At 46.9% G+C, this 23,351-nt stretch overlaps 1 protein-coding gene across 1 annotated transcript in view; it reads right to left on the bottom strand.

The window, feature by feature from the left end:
* Positions 1–5,355: 5,355 nt before the first annotated feature.
* The window catches only part of LOC105567538 (catenin delta-2), a 35,004-nt gene continuing 17,008 nt past the window's right edge, over positions 5,356–23,351 (bottom strand). Inside the window, exons 3-15 of the mRNA XM_012022472.1 lie at positions 21,055–21,098; positions 20,328–20,393; positions 17,667–17,708; positions 17,444–17,573; positions 16,665–16,947; positions 15,248–15,373; positions 13,605–14,254; positions 12,123–12,510; positions 9,358–9,671; positions 8,589–8,892; positions 8,233–8,371; positions 7,587–7,710; positions 5,356–6,977 (exon numbers count right to left, since the gene is read on the bottom strand). Of these exons, the coding sequence (XP_011877862.1) occupies positions 6,936–6,977; positions 7,587–7,710; positions 8,233–8,371; positions 8,589–8,892; positions 9,358–9,671; positions 12,123–12,510; positions 13,605–14,254; positions 15,248–15,373; positions 16,665–16,947; positions 17,444–17,573; positions 17,667–17,708; positions 20,328–20,393; positions 21,055–21,098 (2,652 nt within the window). The 3' untranslated portion in view covers positions 5,356–6,935. The remainder of the gene's footprint in view (positions 6,978–7,586; positions 7,711–8,232; positions 8,372–8,588; positions 8,893–9,357; positions 9,672–12,122; positions 12,511–13,604; positions 14,255–15,247; positions 15,374–16,664; positions 16,948–17,443; positions 17,574–17,666; positions 17,709–20,327; positions 20,394–21,054; positions 21,099–23,351) is intronic.

Raw genomic sequence — 23,351 nt, 5'->3', positions numbered from 1 at the left:
TGTCTCACCGAGTAACTGAAGCGATTATCGGGTTACTTTCGAGCGATGGGTCGCGTGTCGTCTCTCTCTCTTTCTCTAAAAATTTGCACACCACGAAGGCTGTCAGACGAAATCCTCCCGCGTCGCGAGAATGTCGCGCGGTAATATAAAAACACTGTACGAAGGAATCAAACGGGCGGAAATAAAGGTCACTTTTCCTCCCACCAGCATTTCCATTTCTAGGTGTCGCGGATGACCCGGTCCAAATCTCTCTCTCTCTCTCTCTCTGCGCTCAATTTCCCTCGAGAACGTCGCCACGGAATAAAGTGAGCGGTACGTGATAGAATAACGCTTTTTATACAGCCGTTCGATCGACGACGATCGTCCACCTTAACAAAACCAATCGAGCTCGTCGCGCAATCAATCGGCGACGATAAAGGCCGAGAGCGACGTCAGTTTTTGTACCGAGGCATACAATTCAGATGGCGAATTCTTCTGAATTACGTAGTGTAAAATTTTCCGCCCTTCTCCGCATATAATAATAATAATAATAATAATACGCCACGCTCGTATAAATGGATAAGTTTCAGCCAGTCCCGAGACCCAGCGACTCCGTTCTCCGATATTTACTTTCCCGAAACTTTCGCCCAGTCCCGCGATTCAATCTTCTAAGCCGGTCGAAGTTGACGACGAAATAATTTAGAGGATAGACGATCGTCGTCCGGTCTTCTCACGGAGAGCAGCCATTGTTCCGTCGCGTGTTCCTCTCTGATCAACTCTGTCGTAATATTACTTTAAGAAATAGAGAACAGGGATATATATATATATTTTTATATCTATAATATGTATATCGGCTAATTAATATGTCACCTTGTAACCATCGAATAACGTTAACGCACACAAAAAAAACACATACGTTCTCTCTCTTTCTCTCTCGCTTACTCTCGCTCTCGTGTTCGCTATTGGGTCTCTTGCACGTGTTGACGGGCTCGACGTACATTGGTCTCGCAGCTCGCTAATTGTATCTACGTCGTATAGTTAATAGTAATGGCTCTAAGGCGCCGCCGATCGACCGCGCGGATCGCGTTCGAGGACGAAACGTCGACCGAAGGTGGAGACCCACCCTTATTACGTCACGTGAGCTCGCATCTTATTATATTGCACTATAAATAATCATGGCGAAGCGCCGATGTTAATAGCATTGATTGTTAGTCATTGGTGTTGTCTCGTGGAGCCTCCCCCTCACACTTTATTTGTTCTTACAATGTTCCGTGTCGCCCGCCGCTTATCGAGCGACATCCACATATACTTTTTACTCGTCAGTTTTATTCTATAAATTATTATACACCATGTAGATATCACGCTTCTCTAAAATAAAATATACAAAATAGCGATATACGTGCGCGTGTAAAAAAAAAGTAAAACGTACAAAATAAAAAATATTCCTTTCTAATTATATATATATATTCTCTACTTAAAAATAAATCGTACTTCTCTAATAAATTCCCCCCCCCCCTTAAAAGACGGTCCAACGGTTTAAATTACAACTTTCTCCCACGCGTTTGCCCGGGCGCATAAATCCAGAGTTGGTAGTCGCCGTCCATCCAATGGTGTGTAATTTCTACTCGTGGTGAGACACGAGCTCGCGCGTGTACACGACGATGCGTCTCCACCTCGACACCGCGCGCACTCTCGCTCGTACACGGACCGGATTCACATGCGCACCTCGGAAGTTAAAAGCACTCCCTAAAGTCGCACGCGTTGCAACGGTGCCAGCAGCTCCGTATAATAAATCAGCATCCTTGCGCCACACCCACAGCCTCAGAAGTTTACATTAATACAGTCATATGCTAGATCCTACGCCAGTGTAAATATATATAAACATATAAATGCATATATATTTATATATACTTAGATATTGTATATTCATTTATTTATATGTCCATGTCTTCTCGAATATTTATAATGAGCGCGACGATTGGTGGGTGTCCAAGTATTACAAAGAAGCAAGTGCAGCTCTCTCTCTCTCTCTCTTTCTTATAGTGGTAACGGGATTAATTATTAATTGGCTCTTACGTGTGATATTTCTCCGCTAGCAGAGGTATATGTACAGATCTTTCCTTCTCCCTTAAATTGAATGCCATTTCTCCGAGGGTCTTCCCTGTGTGCCGTTCGCCGAATTTAAATCCACGAATAATTATAACAACCGTCGAACAGTTTGTTATCGTCGCAATTGATCAAACAATGTGTTTAATAATTGTTCGCGAACGCGGGATGCCCTGTGTTACTTAATTGAGTTGTTTATCGTTCTGCTGAGAGAAAAAGAAATATATATGTATACATATAATCAAATAGAATTATATATATTTATAATATATAAAATTAATATTAATATAATTGATTGGTGTGTATATACTATATAATTATTTAATAATATAATTATATATTCATTAACTATATCATAAATATATATTAAATATAATATATATTCGATAATATATATTATATTTAATTTTATATATATATATATTTCTCCATGAATTATTCAGTTCAAAATCACGGGTGATCCTCCCTTCGAGTCGCCCTGGCGCTCTCCTCCTCGCCTTTACTTATTTATAATACTTACATAGACACACCTAACTTATTATTAGCACAGTACTTCGCGATGATCGGTATACGCTCGCGCTTTTGCCGCCGCTAATACCACCTTAAAATATACACTTACGGGGGTAATGTGTGTGTACATGTATACGTGTACGTGCGCATATGCGTGCCGTGTTTACAATATATTAATACGCAGACATATATATGTATATATTAATTTAGAATTGTGCAATGAAGGTATTAGAGCCATTAGTGCGACTACTGCTGCGGATGTGGTTGGACGTCGCTCATTCTCCCTCTCTTTTTCTCATTCTCTCTCTCTCTCTCTCTCGCTCGCTGATAACTATTATCGTATATCAAGATTGCAGGTGCGTGCATCTGCAAGCGCGTTCTCGCGTTCGCCGGATCCACTCGGTGGGCACGGTGTACTCTGTTCGCTGCCTCGTCCTCCTCGCTACCGATCTCGATCTTCGTCATCCCGTCGATGGGGTTCTCGGACTCCGATAAAAATGCGTCAAGGTCGGCTCCCTCAAGGTCGGCCGGAGCGCTCCTCTCGCAGTTCATGTGTACCTAATCGAGGTGTACCAAAGACGTTTCGATATCTTAGGCGCGCCCCTTTGATCTCGACCCCTTTCTCCTTTCCCGGCTATTTAAAGTCCGTGCCGTTACAACGCCGCCGCTCGTATAAACGACGCGGCAGAGAGGCCGTGTGGGCAAAAGGGTTGTTCCTTGCGTCGTCAAAACTAAGGCAGGACGCGCGATTATCCCGGCGAGCGTGATCGGGGCCGGTCTATCTTTTTCTAGCTCGATCTTCAGCTTCCGTTCGAGTCCGATGTTCCAATCCGCTCGTCCAGTCAGTAGCGTAGTCTATCTCGCTCGCGAGTACCGGAAGCGCGCAGGTTTTCTTTCTCCCTCGGGGCGCGACGTATCGCCGTTTCTCTCCGTTCCTCCACTTGTTGATCCGCTCGTTCGTTTCGTCATCGGTGCGTTTATCCCTGCTTCAGCTGCTGTGTACTATATACATCTCCGTTCGTAGTCTCAAGTAGATCAATATACACTCCTCGCCCTCGTTCTCCAATTTGAAAGCTGCCCGCCTTTATCACCCTACATTTAGCTGCCATTCGTTCGGTCAACTCGACGCGGTTAACTTGCCTGCATTCTTCTCCCGAGATTCTTCCTAATCGTAATATGGACGTCTGTTTCCAATGGTAAAGCGTAATGTCTCATCGCCCTGCCGCCTCCAGCCTTCAGGAAGTGGAGCGCGTCGCGTAATTCTCCAATATCTAATAATACTTTCGCGCATATTCTCTCGCCACTACTCCGAGTACCTTCCTTCTATCTCGGGTCGCCGACGATTCCCCGAATCCCTACGCTCTCCACACGATCGCTACGTTCTCTCGATATCCCTCTGCGAACAAACGTCTCCTCCAACTCGCTCCAACATCTCCAGCTAACTCGATCGCGACGTCACCAACCCGGACGGTGCCCGAACAAATTACGACGGGCGTCCGCCCGTCCTGCGTCCCCTCACGTCGTCATCGAGCAGAATCCGCTTAAGTGTTAAGTCGAGGTCTTCCTCAGATCTCTCGTTCGCCTTCGACCCTCCGAGATCCCGCGGAGGAGTCATTTCGCATCCCGGGGCGGGGGATGCGAGACACGAGCCTCCTCCCGTACGACACCTCCGCTACATGGACAGGCACGGAGGCGGAGGCAGAGGCGGCGGCGTCGGCGGCGACGACGATGGCCGCGCGACGAGGCCGTGGTTCCTGGCGAGGTCCTCCCGGCGGTCCCGCGTAGGACCCGCTCGTAGGACCCGTTATACCCAGGAGTCGCCGGCGGCGGCGGCGGTCGAGCTCGGCGGCGGCACCTGGTTCGCCACCGTCGCCGCCACCGACGTGGCGCCGGTGCCGTCCGGCACCATCCCGACGCCGTCCGGCACCCACTGGCCGCCACCGCCGCCGCCGCCCGGTCCAGCTATGCCGCCGCCGCCGCCCCCGGGTATCGCGGCACCGACGCCGCCGGCCTGACCCACCTGGCCACCCTGGCCCACCCCCAGCTCGTACTGCCGCTTCTTTTTCTTCTCCAAGTTAACTTGCGCGTAGAGCGGCTCACCGGGTTTCGGTTGCTGCAACACACACACAAGCCAACGGTTAGCCAACTGGTGGTCTCGCGCGTCTCTCTTGCAAGGGGGGGTGGGCGAGGGTGTGGGGAGAACCGCGCGGCGCCTCGACCCTTCGGACGCTGAAAGAAGCTCAGACACTTTGGGGGTGACATTTCATGCACACTGTACCCTCGATCGTCCGTATATTCGCGAGTCGCGGATGCGCCAGGCGTTACTCTTACAGAGAGAAGAAATTCATCTACAATGTGCTCTTCGAGACGTTCTATCTTTGTAGCCAGCAAATACTAAAATATTTGCGCAAATTGATAAATTGTGCGACATCGCACAATCGTACGTTGTCGACAAATTTCTTAAGCGTATCGATTTGTTAACGCAAAACAGAATCGCAAAGAGACTGCAGATCAGGCTGCGGTCTATAAACGATTTATTAGAAAACGCAACGCGTATATTGTTGAGAAAATTACGCGACCAAGAACTTGTCACTTGCGTTGTCAATTTTAGTCAAACTCGAGATAAGCGAAATGTGATTTGCATTCCGTCCTTTCTCTCTCTCTCTCTCTCTCTCTCTCTTTCTCTCGCTTTGCAATTGTCTCCGCGTACGGCGGATAATCGAGAGTACACTGTAACATGCAGGCAAAACCACGAAAAGATGTGATATGTTTGGCCTTTATTTGCAATCAGGTATATAGGCTATCTAATATACATATTTTCAAGTAATCGTTCTCTTTTGTTACATTGCGTTTTTTTTTAGTATTCGGCTAAATACAGAATATAAGTATTCCGACGGTGACGTGAGTAATTTCGTAGCTGAGATACACATGAATATGAAAGACGCACATGGAATCGCGTGTATCGTGTGTTTAACGTGTTGTATGTGTACGCTACAAGAAACCATACATAATAATGTTTAGCCCTCGCGCGGGTCCCCTCCTGTGCGCGGGACGCGAAATGAAATTCCGCACGAGTACGTCCCGTTCGTTGCCTCGCGCGTGATTGCGAAAATGAAACCTGCCGTTACAAAAGATCGCCAATTCCTACGTCGTCGGCGAGCCGGGCAATTTGACGCGGTCTCTCCGTTAAACTCCCTTATAGTCGACGGTATTATATCTCGAAAATAAATTTCCACAGGACAGCATATACCGAAGGATCAATAACTTTATACGGACGTCGTGTGTGGCGTGCGAATACCGAATATTATTAATTATACTCTGTATAATATTGTAACTTACGTATACAAGATTAATATAATCACTTTCTAAGCTTATATACAAAATCGGGTATACAGTACAGACTATAGGCTACGTAATAATTTAGCTGTAAATGCGTGTTATAGCTCGCTAATAAAATATAACTAAACTAGCAGGGCACTGGGAAAATGCGTAGGAAAGCGAGCTCGCCTCCCGGCTCGATACAAATGCTCACCTCGGCGGTATCAATCGGTATCCTACGAAATCATTTCTCTTATCGTTACGCTACAAGTTAAAATAATTGTCGTCGATCTGTGACGGTGTGAGGGTGTTCGTTTTTAGGCAGTGATCGCGTCAGCTCCTCATTGTCAGTGTAAATTTGTGCGTTCTTCCGGAGACGGAGAAGACGTGTGTGTACAACGTGATGCGAAGTATCTCGCTTAGACCTAGAGTCGTTAGTAGCAACACTGCGTTTCTAAGATTACGTCGCGCGAGCCCCGTCCTCCTCTCGCGCGCGAATCGATTGGATTAATTAGCAAGTTGGAAAACTGTCGGGTGAAAACCGTGCAAAAAGTCGCGGGATTCAAAACGTGGCTACGCGGCGTTATTAAAAAGTGAGAGTTTGGTCCAGTTTCGTGCGGCAATTCGTGTAAACAGTTACGTGGATTCTCGTACAACCATGGGATTCGCATCGATCGACGTGCATCATATATGACGATTAATTTTTTTATGTGTATAGTAACATTTATTAGAAACGTTCGTCCGGATTTCAGAGCGTTAGGAAAAACCATTAGAAAACGTTCGTTTCACTGCGCACAAGTTTTCGTTGTGTCCACCTAGCGAAAGGCGCGGTAAAAGTGGAAACTTTACAAGGTCGTCCAAACTGCGGGAAGACAATCGCTGATCTAAATTATTACTCAATTAGCTTGTGTACAGTTTTATCGCGTAAATTACAATGGCTGTGTGTTTTCGGCTGAAAGCTACGGAGTGACGTTCCTTCGTCTCGGCACAATCGATTGCGCCGAAAGGCCGCGTCGATCGTCCTAGGTAACTACCTCTGTCACGTTCGGAATCACGTTGCGAGCCTAAGTAAAGTCAAACACTAACTACAAAGTTAAATATAACTATTTGTTGGTGTGTACGATCCATCTGGCGTGTTGAAGGAAGTCATGTCGAAAGACTGTAGCTCTTAAATTCTATTCTGTATAACGAATATTAAAAAATTGTGGTAGCAACGAATTATCGAGATTAATAGGACGAAATTTCGTCAGTCTCATGAAATAAATGTTATTGACTTGATAAGTTTTTCTTTGTTAAATTAATTCGTTTTCGTCATTAAAATCGAGTAAAGAAATGACGATCGAATTCAAACGGATGAATAAACGTAGAGCGAAGTGTCCGAAATATAGAAAGATTTGTATAAATCTGCGGCGGCATCGTATAAACGTGAAATGTAAATCCACATTTAAAAAGTGAAAATTGTTTTACAGTTATATTTTCAAATCGCTGCTTTTTAAATATTATTTAGTAAACATTAGTGAACGTTTTTCTCGTAAGACCGACGGCTCAGATTGCATATAATGTGTACGTGTGACTTCTTTCCCTACGGCTCTTCGAGTACGCTTTTACTCATCCTATGGTGTGTCTACGCGGCGTATATTTATCTAGTGATGCTGTTAGTTATTATTACTTACTGATTGATATATAGTAGGTCGACCGACATTATTCGAATTCATGTTCGCTCGCTGGATCGTTCGATCCTCGTATCTTGTGCTTCCCTGGCTCGCCATCGGTCGATTCAGAGTGCTGCAATCGTAGCTGTATTTTAACGTAGAATCGAGAGTTGCCCGGGAGAAAGGTGGGAGGACTCCGCATAATAAATATCGCGAACTAAATAAATTCACGCGACAAAAAAAAACCGGGAAAATCATAAACGGAAGATAAGCGGAGTCCCAGAAATCAAAGTACCAGAAAGAAATATTGCAAATTCGTACTCGCGGGGGGGGAGGGGAAGCAAACGAAATTAATTTAATGACGATGTTTTCGATAATTAAACGTAAACAAAAGCCCAGAGAAACCAGATCCGTTTAAAAATACGGACAGTTGAATAACACATAACACCGAGTATTTCAAAACTTAATTAAAATATCGTTTCTATAATATTTTATGCGTAATTTAATTAAAAAATCTTTCAATTGTAACAGTTGATTAAACTTTATCATTCTATTATCATGTCGATATTTTAATTGTTCATTACTGCGGCAGCCTGTCAGCCATATGTACGTTTATAAATATATACGTATAATTTTATTTATCGCTCCATTTGCGGGCGATAATTACCTGTTAGCGTTGTTGGGTGAATTAGGCCCTGAATTCCTGGCGGCGACGGTTTTCGTGACGAAGTCTTGCTCCTTCCAGCCGTGCTTCTTGTACACGTCTCGCAGTTCCTGATGTTGCCACATAGTAAACAATACTTGTCCTAAAAATGCACATAAATACGATAATCTCTTTCTCCATATACATATAATAATGTATTGCACGCACAGTGAATTAAATCGTTAGAGTTAAATAAGACCCCTAGATAAAATCATGGCATTCTCGTTGGTTGTTTAATTAAGTCGTTTACGTATTCTCATGACGAGAGTGTGTATCACCGGGACAATTATTTCGGTCTGTGTTCGGCCCGAGAATGTTACCTGCAAATTTAAGAACGCGCGGCGTGTATTTCTGGCGTTGCCTGGTGATGTTCATCAGTCTGTCAACGCCGCCGGCGTCGAGCAACGACCGCGAGAACTCGGCGTTCTTCTTGATGACCTCGTTCAGAGTCGCGAGCACCGCGGCGATCGTGTCGTCGCTCGTGCCCTGATCGTGCTGATTATTTCCAGACGGTAGCTTCTGGATGAGGTCCCTCATCGCGTATTTGCCTATTAGCTCCTTGTTGCGTTGGTCTATCGCCAAGTTTCTCAGCGCGGTCGCGACCGCGCAGACTACTCGGTCCACCTGGCCGCAGGAAATACATTATTGGCCACAAAATTCAATTTTACTTACTCCGAAGAGTAAGCCTTATTAATAAACGCGTGACTGACTTCAGTAAGTATACCAGCGACTAAGAAAGACATCTTTTTGTCATTTACTGCAGTAAAAATTTATCAAATCTTTTATTTACGTTCTCTTCCAGCGATATCTTTTTACAAGTATAATCGAAATCCAGAAATGCAAGACGTAAAGTTAGACATCGCGAATTTTATACATGGAAGAATAAGTGTCAATTTGGACAATACTTTATACGCGATAAAAGAGAGAACGTGAGATAATTAGCATAAAGTCGGGTGAGAATTTCGTTCAGGCAATCCAAGTGCACTCCAATCAATACAGTCGTTTATTTCATTTGCTTTAATCTCTAATCGCGCGTGCCCTTTGCGCATTCACGGGGCGACCATCAAAAATTGCGCACATCGTAATTACCTCCATTCTCAAGAGCTCCACTAATATAGGGAGACCTTTCTCCTTGCGTACGGCCGCGCGAATCTCGATGCTCGGCTGCCAGTAGCAGGCCGCGAGGTTCTGCAGGGCCCCGGCGGCGGCCTCGAGCGTTTCCGGATTCGAGCACGTTTGCAGGAGGCTGAGATACGACTGGACCACTTCCGGCTGCCAGAGCAATTCCATTCCCCTGACTGGCTCGGTACGCGGACTCGTCGTACGTGACGCGGTCGTCTCCTTTTGGACCGGCTGACCGTCCTTCTTCTTCTTGCTGCCGCCGAAGCAGCCCAGATTCTCACCTAGAGCAGAACGACGGAGGGCTCATATTAATAAGTCGCCGGGGAATTGAGGGAACCGCGAGGCCCGAGAGGCGGGGTTGTCGCGCTAATTTTTACTCGAGATTCGGGACCAGATTGATTTGCAGCATCCAATTGTCGAGTCGTTTCCCGCGAGATTCCTTATTCCGCGATATATTGCAGCAGCGTTGCAGAAAACATTGAGCGATATCGAGATAAGTGACGACGACTCGCGTGTCCGTGTGTCCTGAGGCGCCTACACTTGCACACTTCTAAATGTTTCTAAACTAACCCGCTAACGAGTTGAACGAAATAATTGTCTATGCAACAAACGAAAAGAGAAACGAAACTGTAAACTATTATATATATGCCATACTCTGCAGCAAGCTCGTTGAATTTGTTCGCTCGTCGGTCAATTTTGCTTTCGAATTTTAGCGAATTTTGCGAAATAGACACAGTGTATACAGAGGTATGAATCATCGCTTTAAAAAAAACACACACATTGCGGTTGCGACATCGAATGGAAGAAATCAAATTTTTTTACAGGAAAAACATAAAACTCGTATGTAACGTAGTCAGCTTTAACGATCTGGCAAGGCGAGGCATGCGATATAACTACGTTCTCGAACGGAAAGCTAATTTATCAATGGAATTGCAAGAGGGGGCTTACCTTGACATAAACTGTACGCTAAAAAGATTGAAACACAGTTTAATCCATGCTGAACTAGGATTCGTGAAAAATCTGTATGATTCGTCAATTGAATCCCGAAATCAACCATACGCAGAAAGAAAAGAGAGAAATAGAAAGAGAACTGTTCGAGTGTTCAACTAGGACGTGTGTGTAATTGGCTGTTGTCTAACAACAAAACAGAGAAAGAGAGAAAGAGACGGGAAACTCAACGGATACAGAGGTGTACAAGGGTATACGGGGGCGCCCGTCGTGTATGTACATTTCTGGACACACTGTATATATCCATCCGTCTTGGAAACAATTAAAAGACAAATCAATCAAAATCAGGAGACAGTCTGAGAACTGATCTGTGGGAAGATGGTGAAGTACGTGTTTCTATCTACGGCAAACCCGTCTATTCTTAATTGCAAACGCTTTGCTACCGCCACCTTTCTAAGTGCGTTATTTACGGTTTACAGAGCGATACAAATTTACGTCCTCACTCCGGCGAACCGGCCCCCGGAAGTTTTAATCAAATTTAATACGCTACGTAAACTAACTATCTATAAACTACCCGGCCGCGCGCCGTAAAGTATCAGCGGGTCCGTGTCCGTGAAATGCACGCGGTACAATTAATGCCAACAATCTCACTCGGGCCAACGTTGCTTATTTCCGGGCAAATGTGATCGTAAGTATCTCGAACGAATCTCCCACGCAAACGTTTCAGGACGTTTCCCACGGAAAATCCTTTCCGGAGAAGAATCTCCCGCTCCCCTCCCGACACGATGGAGACTTGAACATTCGGATCCACGAGATACACGGTGATCTCTCGCGCGCGCGCGCTGAAATAAGAGATCTACGGCCAAGTGCCTCGTTTGAATTTAACGCGAGATAATTAACTGTTTTTAAGGCCGCGTCGCGACAGTTTCGCACAGCGGCTGGAAAGGTGTCTGCAACAGGGAAGCTGCGTGTCCCCCTCCGATCTAATTTCATGGTTGGTTTAAGGGGTGAATCATTTACCTCCTCTCCTCACTTGTCCCTCCCAATCTTTATACACACACACACACGCGCGCACACAGGCTGCGCGGGGCTGCATGCAGACCGAGGGTGAGACTCCGTGTTGCGGGAAAACATACTCGTTCCGAAAGCAACGCTCGAGATATACCCTCTATCTTCGCAATTTATTTTTCCTCGTTAAAGCACACTATTAAGTACTACGTTTACACGCTTTTCACATTTACGGCTAGAATGCATATTCGCTTTTATTATAAAATAATTTCGCGATCGCGCGCCCGCCCGTCCCACTCGCGGTACGAAGGGGTTTTAACGGCCCAATTCTTCGAGGACTGGCGAAAATCATTTCTAACTTCGGCAACATAATTTAGATTAAGCTTGATCTGATTGAGGGATATAAAAATGCGCGGTTCCTCCAATTTCCAAGATCTACTTGGCGAAATCGAAACCTCTCTCGGACACTTTTTCGCCTGTGTTTTTCTGCGACGATTAGCTGAGAGAGCAATAAACGGAAAAGGAGCAAGTGAAAATAAATGAAGCTAAAATAAACGTGCTAAATTAAAACCGGGGTGTTTTTGCGCGTGCGTCCAAAAAAAATTCCGTGTCCCTCGATCAGATTAAACGTAGCTTGGATAGCTTTAAGCTAGATTTGTTTTCTCCAGTTTTCCCCTCGCGTCCTCGCGGCAGGTAGAAAGGAATCTAAGTTGCGCGTATCGCGTGCCGAGTCCTTCGAGCAGCTTCCCCTAACAGTAACTTGTGCCCGGGCTCACCTTTCGCGGGCGCGGTGACTCTGTTCTGCATCGTGGACTGGATCGGGTGCTTGTCGTAGTTGGGATCCTCCACCTCCTGGCAGCGGTAGCTCAGGTTCCTCAGGATGCACACGCAGTTCTCCACGATCTTGTTGCTGATGTTGGACTTCTCGATCGCCGAGCGCATCACGTAGAGCAGAGCGTCCACCAGGCCCTCGCACTCGCGCAGGTTCTTCCGCGCGTACTCGCCCGCGCTCGACACGTTCCTCAGCACCCCGGACGCGTTCCTGAACACGGTGGACCAGCAGGTCTCGCCGCACGACGAGCTCGGGTCCCAGCCGCTGTGAGGTATTATTATGTTGTTCACCACCATCGTCACGCCGTCGTCGATGATCGATCTCTTCAGGTCCTGAAATCGTGCGTCAAGGTCAGCTCTCTCACACAAAAAGATCGGATTGGAGTTGTAATTGAACGACCGAACGGCGAGTAAGATTCTGTCTTGTTAATTAATATAAGGCGAGTTTTGGCAACCGTTTGGTACATATACCAGAGTGTACACTCATCGTCATGAAAGCCTGTACACCTGAAGATTGACGCTGAAGACATCCAATTTATTTTAATAAAATAAATTTTTCTATCGGAATATATTGAACTTAATGGCTATTTTCAGGTGTAAAGGCATTCGTGGCGCCGAGTGTTTGGTATATGTACCAAACAGTCGCCAAAAAATCGCCTGTAAAGGAGCTGGTTGTTCCCCGACCTCTTGGTAAGTTAACTAATAGTTAAATTATATGTCTCAGTTTTTCCTTCAAATTAGACAAAGCTAGACATATAATTTAACTATGAGCTTACCAAGAGGTTGGAAAAATCGGGCCCGATATACAGGGTGTTCCGGGAGGAAAGGTCAATATTCTGGGAGGTGATAGTATCGGTCATTTTAAGCAAAAATGTTCATGTGAATGTATGCCCCATTCTCCACTGTCTCCGAGATAGAGCTACTTGAATGTCTCGCGTATCTATTTTTTTTCTGTACACTTCACTCTTCATCCAACCTCATTAAACGTCTGCGAGAATTTATAACTCTTATACGTCTGCTGACTGTTGTACTGATAACATTGTAGAAATGTTAAAAATGCCTCGCTTACTTATAAATGTCAAACGAGCAACGCGCCATGTCTACACAAGAGTTGAAAAATGCATTGTTAACGGTGGAATTTTTGGAAATTTATTATGAACCGTAAAAATGTATCACTTGAACAATAAATATTACAAATAGTACGCGGTATTTCTGTCTTGTCAGCAACTGTACATTCAAATAGCTCTAACTCGGAAACGGTGGGGGAATGGGACATACATTCGTACGAACATTTCTGCTTAAAATGACCGATACTATCACCTCCCAGAATATGGACCTTTCCTCCTAGAACACCCTGACAGATTGGAGAATACGAGAAAATTTGTCCAATGTTTATAACGATCCCGCGCGGCTCGGGGACCACTCACTTCGCACGAGGACAGGTTCCACAGCACCCCCGTGACCAGCTCCTTGACCTCCGCGTCGGACGTCCGTCGCAGGAGATTGATCAGGGCCGGCACGCCGCCCGCGTTCTTGATCGCACGCTTGTTCTCGTCGTTCTGCCGGCCGTACGACAGATTCCGCAGGGCGCCGCACGCGTTCCTGTACACGTCCGGATTGTCGTGGTCCAGCAGCTGCACCAGCGGCGGTATGCCGCCGAGGCTGCGCGTCTTCTGCTTGTTCGGGTCGTCCATGTAGCAGAGGTGCTGCAGATACGCCGCCGCGTTCGCCTTGATTATGTTGTTCGGGTTGCTCAGGAAGCCGATCACCTCGGACAGGTTCGGGTCCCGCCAGCGCATCGACTTCTGGTCGTCGTCGAGCGGGCTCGCCATGCCCGGCACCACCGGGTGGCGCGATTGCAGCCGCTGCAGGTGCACCTCGTCCTCGAAGATGCCGGGCGGCACGGCCGACGTGAGGGGCACGCCCGGATGGCCCTCCTCGTAGCCGGGCACGTCGCTCGGCACCGGCCCGACCCCCACGGCGGGCCCGTACCCCACGGGCCCGTACGGCGACGGCGACACGTAGCCATAGGCGACTTTGCTCTCGTCTGAAACGGGATCCGGGCAGGCCATCGATTACTAATACTGTTACGATCCTAATGTCGTTCTTATCGAATTCACCCGTTCGACTGAGCCGGAGAGTCTCGTTCTCGCAGCCGCATAATTCACTTACGTTATCTTCAACGATAACTGCTTATCTTCGCTCCGCGATTCGAAGATATTAATGTTCTCCAGGATATTATATATATGCTTTGAAAAGATATATAACATCGTAAATATGACGTAACATCAGTACCGTTGATTATTTCTATACAAATCTTTAATAACTTTGAACAATTATTAATTGTAATTGCAAGCGGTACACTTCACTATTTCATTTTCATTTATCCCAGCCGGCAACGAAACGGACACCGAAAAGGCAATATCTGAATTAAAACCATGTGTACCATTGAAAATGGCATATCACGGGTACATCAGAATTAAAATATAATTTTATGTCGTATTACGTGGCAGTTTAAATGGTCTCTCGCATGTGCCGTGTCTATCCGACTTGACATATACATATAACGATCACGGGAAAAGGATAAACGTTACTTCTCAGTCAGCTTTAAATGAAATATGGATTGTCTTAATAAGTCACATAAAGTCATTAACGAGAGCTCGCACGGGGGACGGCGAGTACCAATTCGCGTTTCGATATCGAAGGAGCCGCTTGACGGATGGGAGGGGAAAGAGGGAGGCCGGAGGGTCGCGGGTTGGACAAATGGTGGATGCGACCTCCATCGCGAGAGGAGGCTGCCGAGGAAGGTACCATCCGTAGTCGCCGATTCGATTCTCGAGCGAGGTAACGCCAGGAGATAATCGAAGTGAGTTATACGGCGTTCCCTTTCCCCCCTTGCTTTGCCCTCCCCCTCCCCCATCGAAGGAGGGCGCGTTCTCGCACGTGACGCGGATCTAATCGCGCGACTCGCTCGGCGCACGATGCGCTAAAATCGAGTCGACCGGGCGCCGCCCCCGCGGCACACGAGACCCCTCGGCTCGCACTTGTTGGAGTCTCCCCGTTCACCTACCGTACTGATCTCCAGGACCACCTGGACTCGGAGTAATGCGATAATGGTCCTGCAAAGCGGGGTTTAAGCCGGGGTCGATGTCGTTATAGCTACCCTCCACGTAGGGCGCACCCTTGCGCATGTACTCTGCGGAAAACAGATCGCCGTGTTTATATTGTTATCGAAGATTCACTTGGCGCGCCGCCTCTCCCGCGAGAGACGTCTCAGAGACGAGGTGTAACGTCCTCGGAGCGCGTCGCGTCTAAAGCCAGCGCCACACTGTGTGTAATTTGTCATGCGCGATTCGTGATTCGCAGAAATTCGTTGGATATTCGTTATTACTCGCCACGCTATTCATAATTTGCAATTTATCATTCGTCATTTGACCGGCCAGTGTTTTAATACAGAAAATTGCGAAAAATATTACCCCAGCCAGGGTTTGAACCTGGACTTCCCTGCTCTCTGAGGCGCAATCGAGTGAGACGCTCGCTTACAGACCCTGACTGAGGTAATATTTGTCGCATTAAATTTTCTGTATTAAAACACTGGCCGGTTAATGCCGATTAAAAGGTTGATTATTGTTATTTATTACTGGTAACTTAAAGAGATTTCTACATTCGTAATTTGTTACTTGTCGTTTCGTTCGTGTTAACTTGGACAGCTTTTAACCTTTACCTGTTATTACAGGATTTGCTTCGTAAGTCTACAGTTAGTCAAGTTTCAATATTAGTCGAGAAACCACTATTTTCGTCAAGAAACCGCTCGGCTAGCGAATCACCGCGAGTGGCTAATCGCGCATAAAAAAAGACAGTTAGCAACCCATTTTGGGGCCCACAATTAGCAATCGAATTATTTGTGGCGCTGGCTTAATAATCTCCCGCGACGCGGAGCAAGAGTTTCGCGAGGAAACGATCATTTATCTTTCGCGACACCACTTGCCTAATTTTAAACCTTCAAAACATTTTGTATATTAGATAATATGTTAATTGAACTGAATATATTATTTATTACAATGTTGTATATTTTATTACCACGTTGCACGTTATATATATATTGTAATAAATAATATATTAAATTTAATTTCGACGCTTGATAAATGACCAGCTGCAAATTTACAATATTCAGATTAGTTTACGCATAATGAAAAATACACGGGGAGAATTTTCTCTCAACATTTATCCTGAAAATCACGTAATCGCGGGACAACGTGGCGTTTCGAACAACTTTATGAGAGTTTTTTCAAGTTTCACCATACTTTTTACTAGCAATCATACTTGGCGTACATTTTGCTGGTAAAACGTATGGTAAAATTTAAAAAAACTCTCATAAAGTTGTTCGAAATGCCGGGTTGTCCCACGATTTTCGGGGTGAGTTTTAAAAGAAAACTGCAGAAGTAGAATAAGAAAACGATCAAGTCGGACTAGAAGAGGCTACGTACCGTGTGGCGGAGAAGCACGACTGTGTTCCGACGGGCTGTGGGGGCTGTGGGGGGAGTGCGAGCGCGGCATGTAGATGCCGTGGGGCCCCGGGTAGCCCGGCTGCGGCGGGTAGCCCAGGTACGGATCGTAATGGTCGAAGCTGACCATGTACGGGTCCGCGGGGTAGCGTGGGTCCGCGTGCTGATAGTCCTGCGACATCAGCGGCACCGACATGTAGCTGACCGCGCCCGGATCCGGCTCCATGTGGGAAACCTCGCGCACGACTTTCGTCACGGTCGTCACCTGAGGAGGGAAGCGCGCGCCGTCACACACAATCGCATTCTCTCTCCCTGCCGCGCGTGCCCGTTGAACTGGGTTTTCCGCGCGACACGCAGTGTGTACGTTAACATCCGCACGGCATGCGAAATGCGATTACGTCGAACGGCGGGATTAGATTTCCGAAATGGAGCGCGACGAAAGTCCCGGTGATCTCGGGCAAAGTTAACCGGGCGGATTCGCTTTGTTTTTCCCCGTTTCACGCGTCACGTTTAGAAATTAGAGACTGCGCGATTAAATGGCAAAGTCGCACTTGAAACGAAAGTGTGTAAAAAAAACAAAAGGGACAGAAATATTATTACATTATTACATTATATTAAAAAATTTGAATAATTTGAAATTTCCTTGAGCGCTGCGCTGTGAGCCGCGCACTTGTAACTCGGCGACAACGTCGGGGGTGAGTGAACTTTCGAGAGAACGCGAGATCTCGGGCGGAAAAGTATCGGCAGGAGTCGGGTCTCACTTGTTGAGAAGTCTGTTGCTTGTGAGTCCGGATGAGCAGCGGATCCTCCTGGACGGACAGATGAGACGAGTGCAACGAGTGGGTGTCCGCCTGTCCATTACTCCCATGGTAATCCGTGTCGCCCTGTCCGCTACGGCAGGTGAATCAAAGAAATGAGAGATCGTCGGAAGCGCGTACATACGTGGCGTTGCGTGATATCGTAAATTACTGTGAGCGAGCTTACGTGTATTGCGGCATGTCGGGGGGTTTCTCCTGCAGGACGCGTCTGAAAACGAAACGTTTCTCTTTGAGACTCCGCTGTACGCGTATCGGCGCGCCGGTGGAAACGCTTTGTGAATTACTGACGTGTACTGTTTACGAGAGGAGGCAGCTAGAAGAAAGTGAAAGAGAAAGGGGGGAGATATCTTACGATAATTGACACTTTATGATACACTACGAAGCTCAATTCTACGGCGTGTCGTTTTCTGAGACGGGGGTGCAGCGACGCTTGACCGCCCAGCTGACCTCGACATCGAGCTCTTGGCAGGCCCGAAGTCGAGGAGTGCGCGGCTCAGGCACGTTGCAAAATTAAAATTACACCAGTAAATAAATATAAAAACAATATTAATATATTATGCTGTTTTTATTATTACACTTTTTTAATAATGTAATTGCTGATGGCGCGAATAAAACCGTCCCTCGCAAATCGAAATAACAGACGTCTCTGTGACTGAAATAAATGCAAGCGGAGAGATAAAAAAATGAATAGCTCTGTTTTTAACAATGCATCGTTTCGATACTTTGTTGTTTTTTTCATATATATATATATACATCAATATAATTTATATTACTTTTTAAATATCCTAAACACCCAGCGAACTCGTTCTTAATCACGAAAAACGAAACTGTCAAAATCCAACTGACGGAGTCCTCGCGGAAATTCACACGTCACTCAGGTATGGATGACGCGGCAGTCAAAGATGATAATTTTGCACGGCGGTATTTCATTCGCGTTCGAAATAATAAACTACCGATCGGAATGTAGCACACACAGACGTATAAACACGTAACAACGGGTTACCGAACTTCCAGCCGTATTCTTCGATCGATTCGAGGCCTCTCCTCCCTTTCACCAGGAACTATTTTGAGTCTCCTTCGAATTGATACCGAAGGAAGACTGACGAGAGCCGCCGAGATCCCTCGATATTTCCAGGCGAGATCGATCGAGGAGTACGCGAGTTACGTCACGAGATGCATCGTGAATTAAGTGACACGGGAGTTGTTTGCGCGGCGGCGAGCGCGCGTGATTGACGCGCGTAATGAAGGGCAAGTCAAGTGTACAAAACGAAGGGGTGCACACACAGCAGCTACTGGGCGCGACGGTGGATCCCGAGGAGAACGATACCAATTGCGCGGAGCATCCTTCTTCTCGGCCACGTCACTCCGGTCATGCTAAATGATTGCACGAACATGCGTCGATGGTGCCGGCGGTGTCACTCGCCCCGCAAGCGCTCGCGCGCAGCGTCTCAGTGGGATTTTAGCGGATTATTAGGAATTTACGCGACGATGTCGGGTCAATTAGCGCTAATTAGGCCGCGCCGCAATTTAGAGCGCGCTCGTAACGGTCTGCACGCGCGAGCGTTGTCCTCGCGGAGATCGCGCACGTGGAGATCGCCGCCGATAACGGGCCTCGTCAACCCCGTGCGAATTGGCATCCTTTTGCAGAGGCCTGTGACTATGTAAAGATACAAGGTGAAACATTGCGCATGTAAATTTTGGGGGCAAATTATTCATTGGTTTCTCCTGCATTCAACCGCAATGATTTGCAGTTTGAAGTTTGGGGCAAATTTCTCATTGGTCAATTCGGTAGTTTGGGCCACTTCTGATTGATTGACACTGCGTATCCACCAGATTGCTTCACCTGGTATCTTTACACCATGCCTGCGACCACGATGCTGGAACGTGGTCCAAGTTCTAGTCTCGAGAAATGTGTGGCCAATCAACTTGCAGCTATTCCATAAAAGCTGCAAGTTGATTGGCTACACATTTCTCGAGACTAGAACGTGGACCACGTTCCAGCATCGCGGACGCAGGTCTTAAGATTTTGTCGCGCTAATTGCGGCTTGGCCAGGATTACGCGCGCGCGTGTAAATCGACGGCGAGAGGTCGACCCAGAGGAGACCTCGTCTGCGTCGGTAATTGACCCGAGAAACATAACACATGTAATAACAATGCTTCGTACAGTACACTAATTCGGGTAACAATTGAGGACGGGCCAAAATTACTTGATTATTTAGGCAGTAAAACAATAATTTTTCTACGGCTCTATGTATCAAACATTAATTAAAAGAACGCAATGTAGGGGGCAATAAGAGCCAGACGCTAGATATTAGGTGCGGATATAACAAATTTATACTATTTATTTGAAATTAACAATGTCAAACGTTTCGATCAACTCATCACTTTATTACTCTAATTGCGGCCGTCACAACACACAATAATATGTTGACATGATAAGTTTTTTTCACCTTTTTCACTTTCGATCGTCACTGGAAAGGACCACACGAGTTGGTCGAAACGTTTGACATTGTTAACTTGAAATAAATAATATAAATTTGTTATATCCGCACCTAATATCTAGCGTCTGGCTTTTATTGCCCCCTACGTTGCGTTCTTTTAATTAACGTTCGATTATTTAGACATGGATAATCTTTGATGATACGAACCGAATTGATGCACCGCGCTGTACGATCCGCACCTTAGTATCTTTGCGTCGTTTCTTTTTTTAAACGCAGCAAACGATAACTTTCGGTCTCGAGGTTATCCGAGAGATAAAATTGATCGTGCGCTGCCGCGAGCTTCGGCGCGAGTGACTACCGCCGATGATTAATGGTATGTTAGTCACCTCTGCGTGATCTCAGTGCGAGTTATGTTGTGCTCCTGTCTCTGCTCGATGCGGCGATTCACCAGCCTAGTGGTCGATCATTCGCAGAATTAACAAAGGTCGTTTATTTCTCTCGTCGTCATTCTCGTCGTCTAGTGTCGTTGTAACTGTCTTTTTCGCCGGAGACGCACCATCGTGCGGTCTCGGGGACTCTTTACGTTCGCGATATTCCAAATGTGTGCGAGAGAGAGAGAAAGAACCCTCGCTCGCGAATTAAGACAACGCGGGGCCGAGTTTTAGCTGGCAATCCGCGGAGAAAGCGAGGCCACGTCGTTTATTTGCAAGCCCGAAGCTTAACGCGCCGAAACCTTTTTAATCCCTCACGTTAGATAACTTTGTAATTATGTCTGAATTATCGCAAAGGAAAGTTGACGTCAAAGTCGTCAGGGGGTAAGACCGAAGTTTACCGCGAGAGCCCGAGGAAGCGCGCCGCGAATTACTCGCGGAGTTTATTGCGAACCGGGGATTACAAATTGTTAGAAAGGATACAAGAAGAATAAAAAAAGAGTGAAGTGGAAACGCTCGGAATGAATGAATGAATCGCGGGTGACATTACGGCGAGACGCACAATGTTAATTCCTTGTCGATGATAGCCGGAGAAGCGGGTGTGAGAATTCTGCCGCGGTTTAATTTAACATAGAGAAAGACACTTACAGACAGGAGTCAACCAGCTGATTATTTGACATACCAGCTGATTTGCGTCTCGTGCTCCCGAGCAATGGATGGCGTCCCCTGAAAGAGAAAAAGAGAATGGAGATTCTCCGCTGTGCGTGTTAAAGCGGAAACTAATCTTATCCGCCGTCTCTATTTGCGCGTCGTCTTTCGCAAAAACGTGAATTTAGGAGGAAAGTCCCGTCTACTTATACACGGAAAATAAAGTGTAGCCCCCGCAGCTGAAAACTGCGCGTGGCAACTAACTTTCAGTTGTAAAATATGGACACCTAAGTCCACTTAGTTGCGATAGCTAATATTTTGCTACCGTGTCTATTGTATTAGGTGTGACGGCGAACCGTTTGCTGTACTTTAGCAATGTATAGTTACGGCAGCAAGATATTTTTAGCAGATCACGATTAGCTACGGTGGCGAACTTTTTGTTTCCAGCGTACGTGAGATTATTATTAGCTCACGCGGTTAAATATGGATCATACATTAACACGCGTCGATACAAGTATAATGCGCGTCGGGGGAATACCGTATTTCTCTCGCGGAGATAGATGTAATTTAAAATTGATAAATCACGTTTCAGCGTTAAACACGACGGTAGAGCGACGACGGCTGAATATCGGCCGGCGCTGTTATCTTGCCACTCGCCCGTTTATCGTAATTCTTCATTTGTATTATACCGCGCGAAGCCCCCGCGATTGATTCAGGCGCCGTAAGCCGTAATTAGTTGTTGGCCCGCCGTACAACGATATCTCGGCCATCGGCGGAGAGAGAGATCCTCTTAATTCATCGCTTAACACGTCCGAGACCTTCCGGGCTGCGATTAATTTCTCGCCCGGGCGCCCCTTTTTATCGCGCGTTTCGATTTACCGCGGATTTTCCGTGGCCGGCCACGAAAGCCTCGACGTAAATTAGCGTCCCATTGAGAAAGAAAGGTAGAAAAAGAGGGAGAGGCGGCTCTGGAAATCGCGTGTCGCTCGCAGCGCGAGATAACTCGCGATATTCGATCATCAAGGTGGAAAAAACGGACCGACGAAAGTAATCCGGTGTCTCTCTCCTCCTCTCTAAGTCTTAGTCGCAGTCTCTCTTCCAGTCTCAGTCTCAACCCCCTCTCTCAGTCCTAGTCTTTCTTCCAGTTTCAGTTTCAGCCCCCTCACCCCTCTCTCAGTCTTAGTCTTAGTCTCTTTTCCGGTCTCAGCCTCTCTCTCTCTCTCTCGATCTCAGTCTCAGCCCCCTTTCAGTTTAAGTCTTAGCCTCCTCTCTCAGTCTTAGGCTGAGTCTCAGCCCCCCCCCTCTCTCTCTCTCTCTCTCTCTCAAAACTGTTGATTCCGCAAGCGGACCGGTCGATTTCCGGAATAATCGAGCGGGCTACGACGAGGGGAAAACAAAACGGAAAGCTCGCCGCGCGAGAAGGCGGAGGGGGAGGGGAGACAGAAGCGAACCAGGCCGAGCCGGGACGATAATTAATTTATGCCCCAAATGCTTTATTAATGAGAGCACTTCATTGCCAGCGGCGAAATGAACACGGTGGAAAAATAACGAGTCCCATCCCGGTTTACCCTCTCGGCCAGGTACACCGTGTATGTATGAATTTGCGATCGCGATGCGTTCAATTTACGCGATGCCTCGCGAAAGTTAGACGCGGACGTGGTAGCGCAACGTTTTCGGGCAATTAGTTCGAGCCGTGTTTGCGATTCGCGATAACCGCTGATAATTTATACCCGCTTCTTTATTATCGTTTCACCTCACCTCATTTACATCGGCACACGCATTAATGTCTCCCACAGCCGTCCGTCGCAATTGCGAGCTGATAGTTTTCGCATTACGTGCCCTGTTTTACATTTTAAATCTTCTCAATTCTCTCCCCCCCCCCAACCCCTCAATTTTATCGCGTATATTATGTCGTAATTGCCTTGTTATTATTGATAAATTCGCAAGCCTCTGGAGGCCCATCGCAATTTCCGCGTGTCGATGCTTCCGCGAGAGAGGAAAATTCACTCTTAAAGATTCATCCCGTTGTTGCGGGGGGGGGGGGGAGAGAGAGAGTTACGAGAGGGCTCTCGCAGAGAGCGGTGACAATTCTCGTGAATTAATAAAACGGCGTATTAACAATCGTGCGCGGACGGCGCGCAGCGGAAGCGGAAGCGGAAGGGGCGAGGGGGGGGGGGGGGGGACGGGCCCGTCGTTTAACCCCGCCGCCCCCCGCGGGAGGGGAAAAACCGCGGGTCGTCCCGGCTCGTTGAACGATACCGAACGGGCGGCCCGTAATGCACCTCTGTGAAGTTGGCACCTCATGTCTCAAAAAATAATTTTTTTTTTACA

Source organism: Vollenhovia emeryi, unplaced genomic scaffold (assembly GCF_000949405.1).
Source record: "Vollenhovia emeryi isolate VEMERY1.0 unplaced genomic scaffold, V.emery_V1.0 DF939137.1, whole genome shotgun sequence".
NCBI lineage: Eukaryota > Metazoa > Arthropoda > Insecta > Hymenoptera > Formicidae > Vollenhovia > Vollenhovia emeryi.
This window is presented reverse-complemented; position numbering and strand designations above follow the sequence as displayed.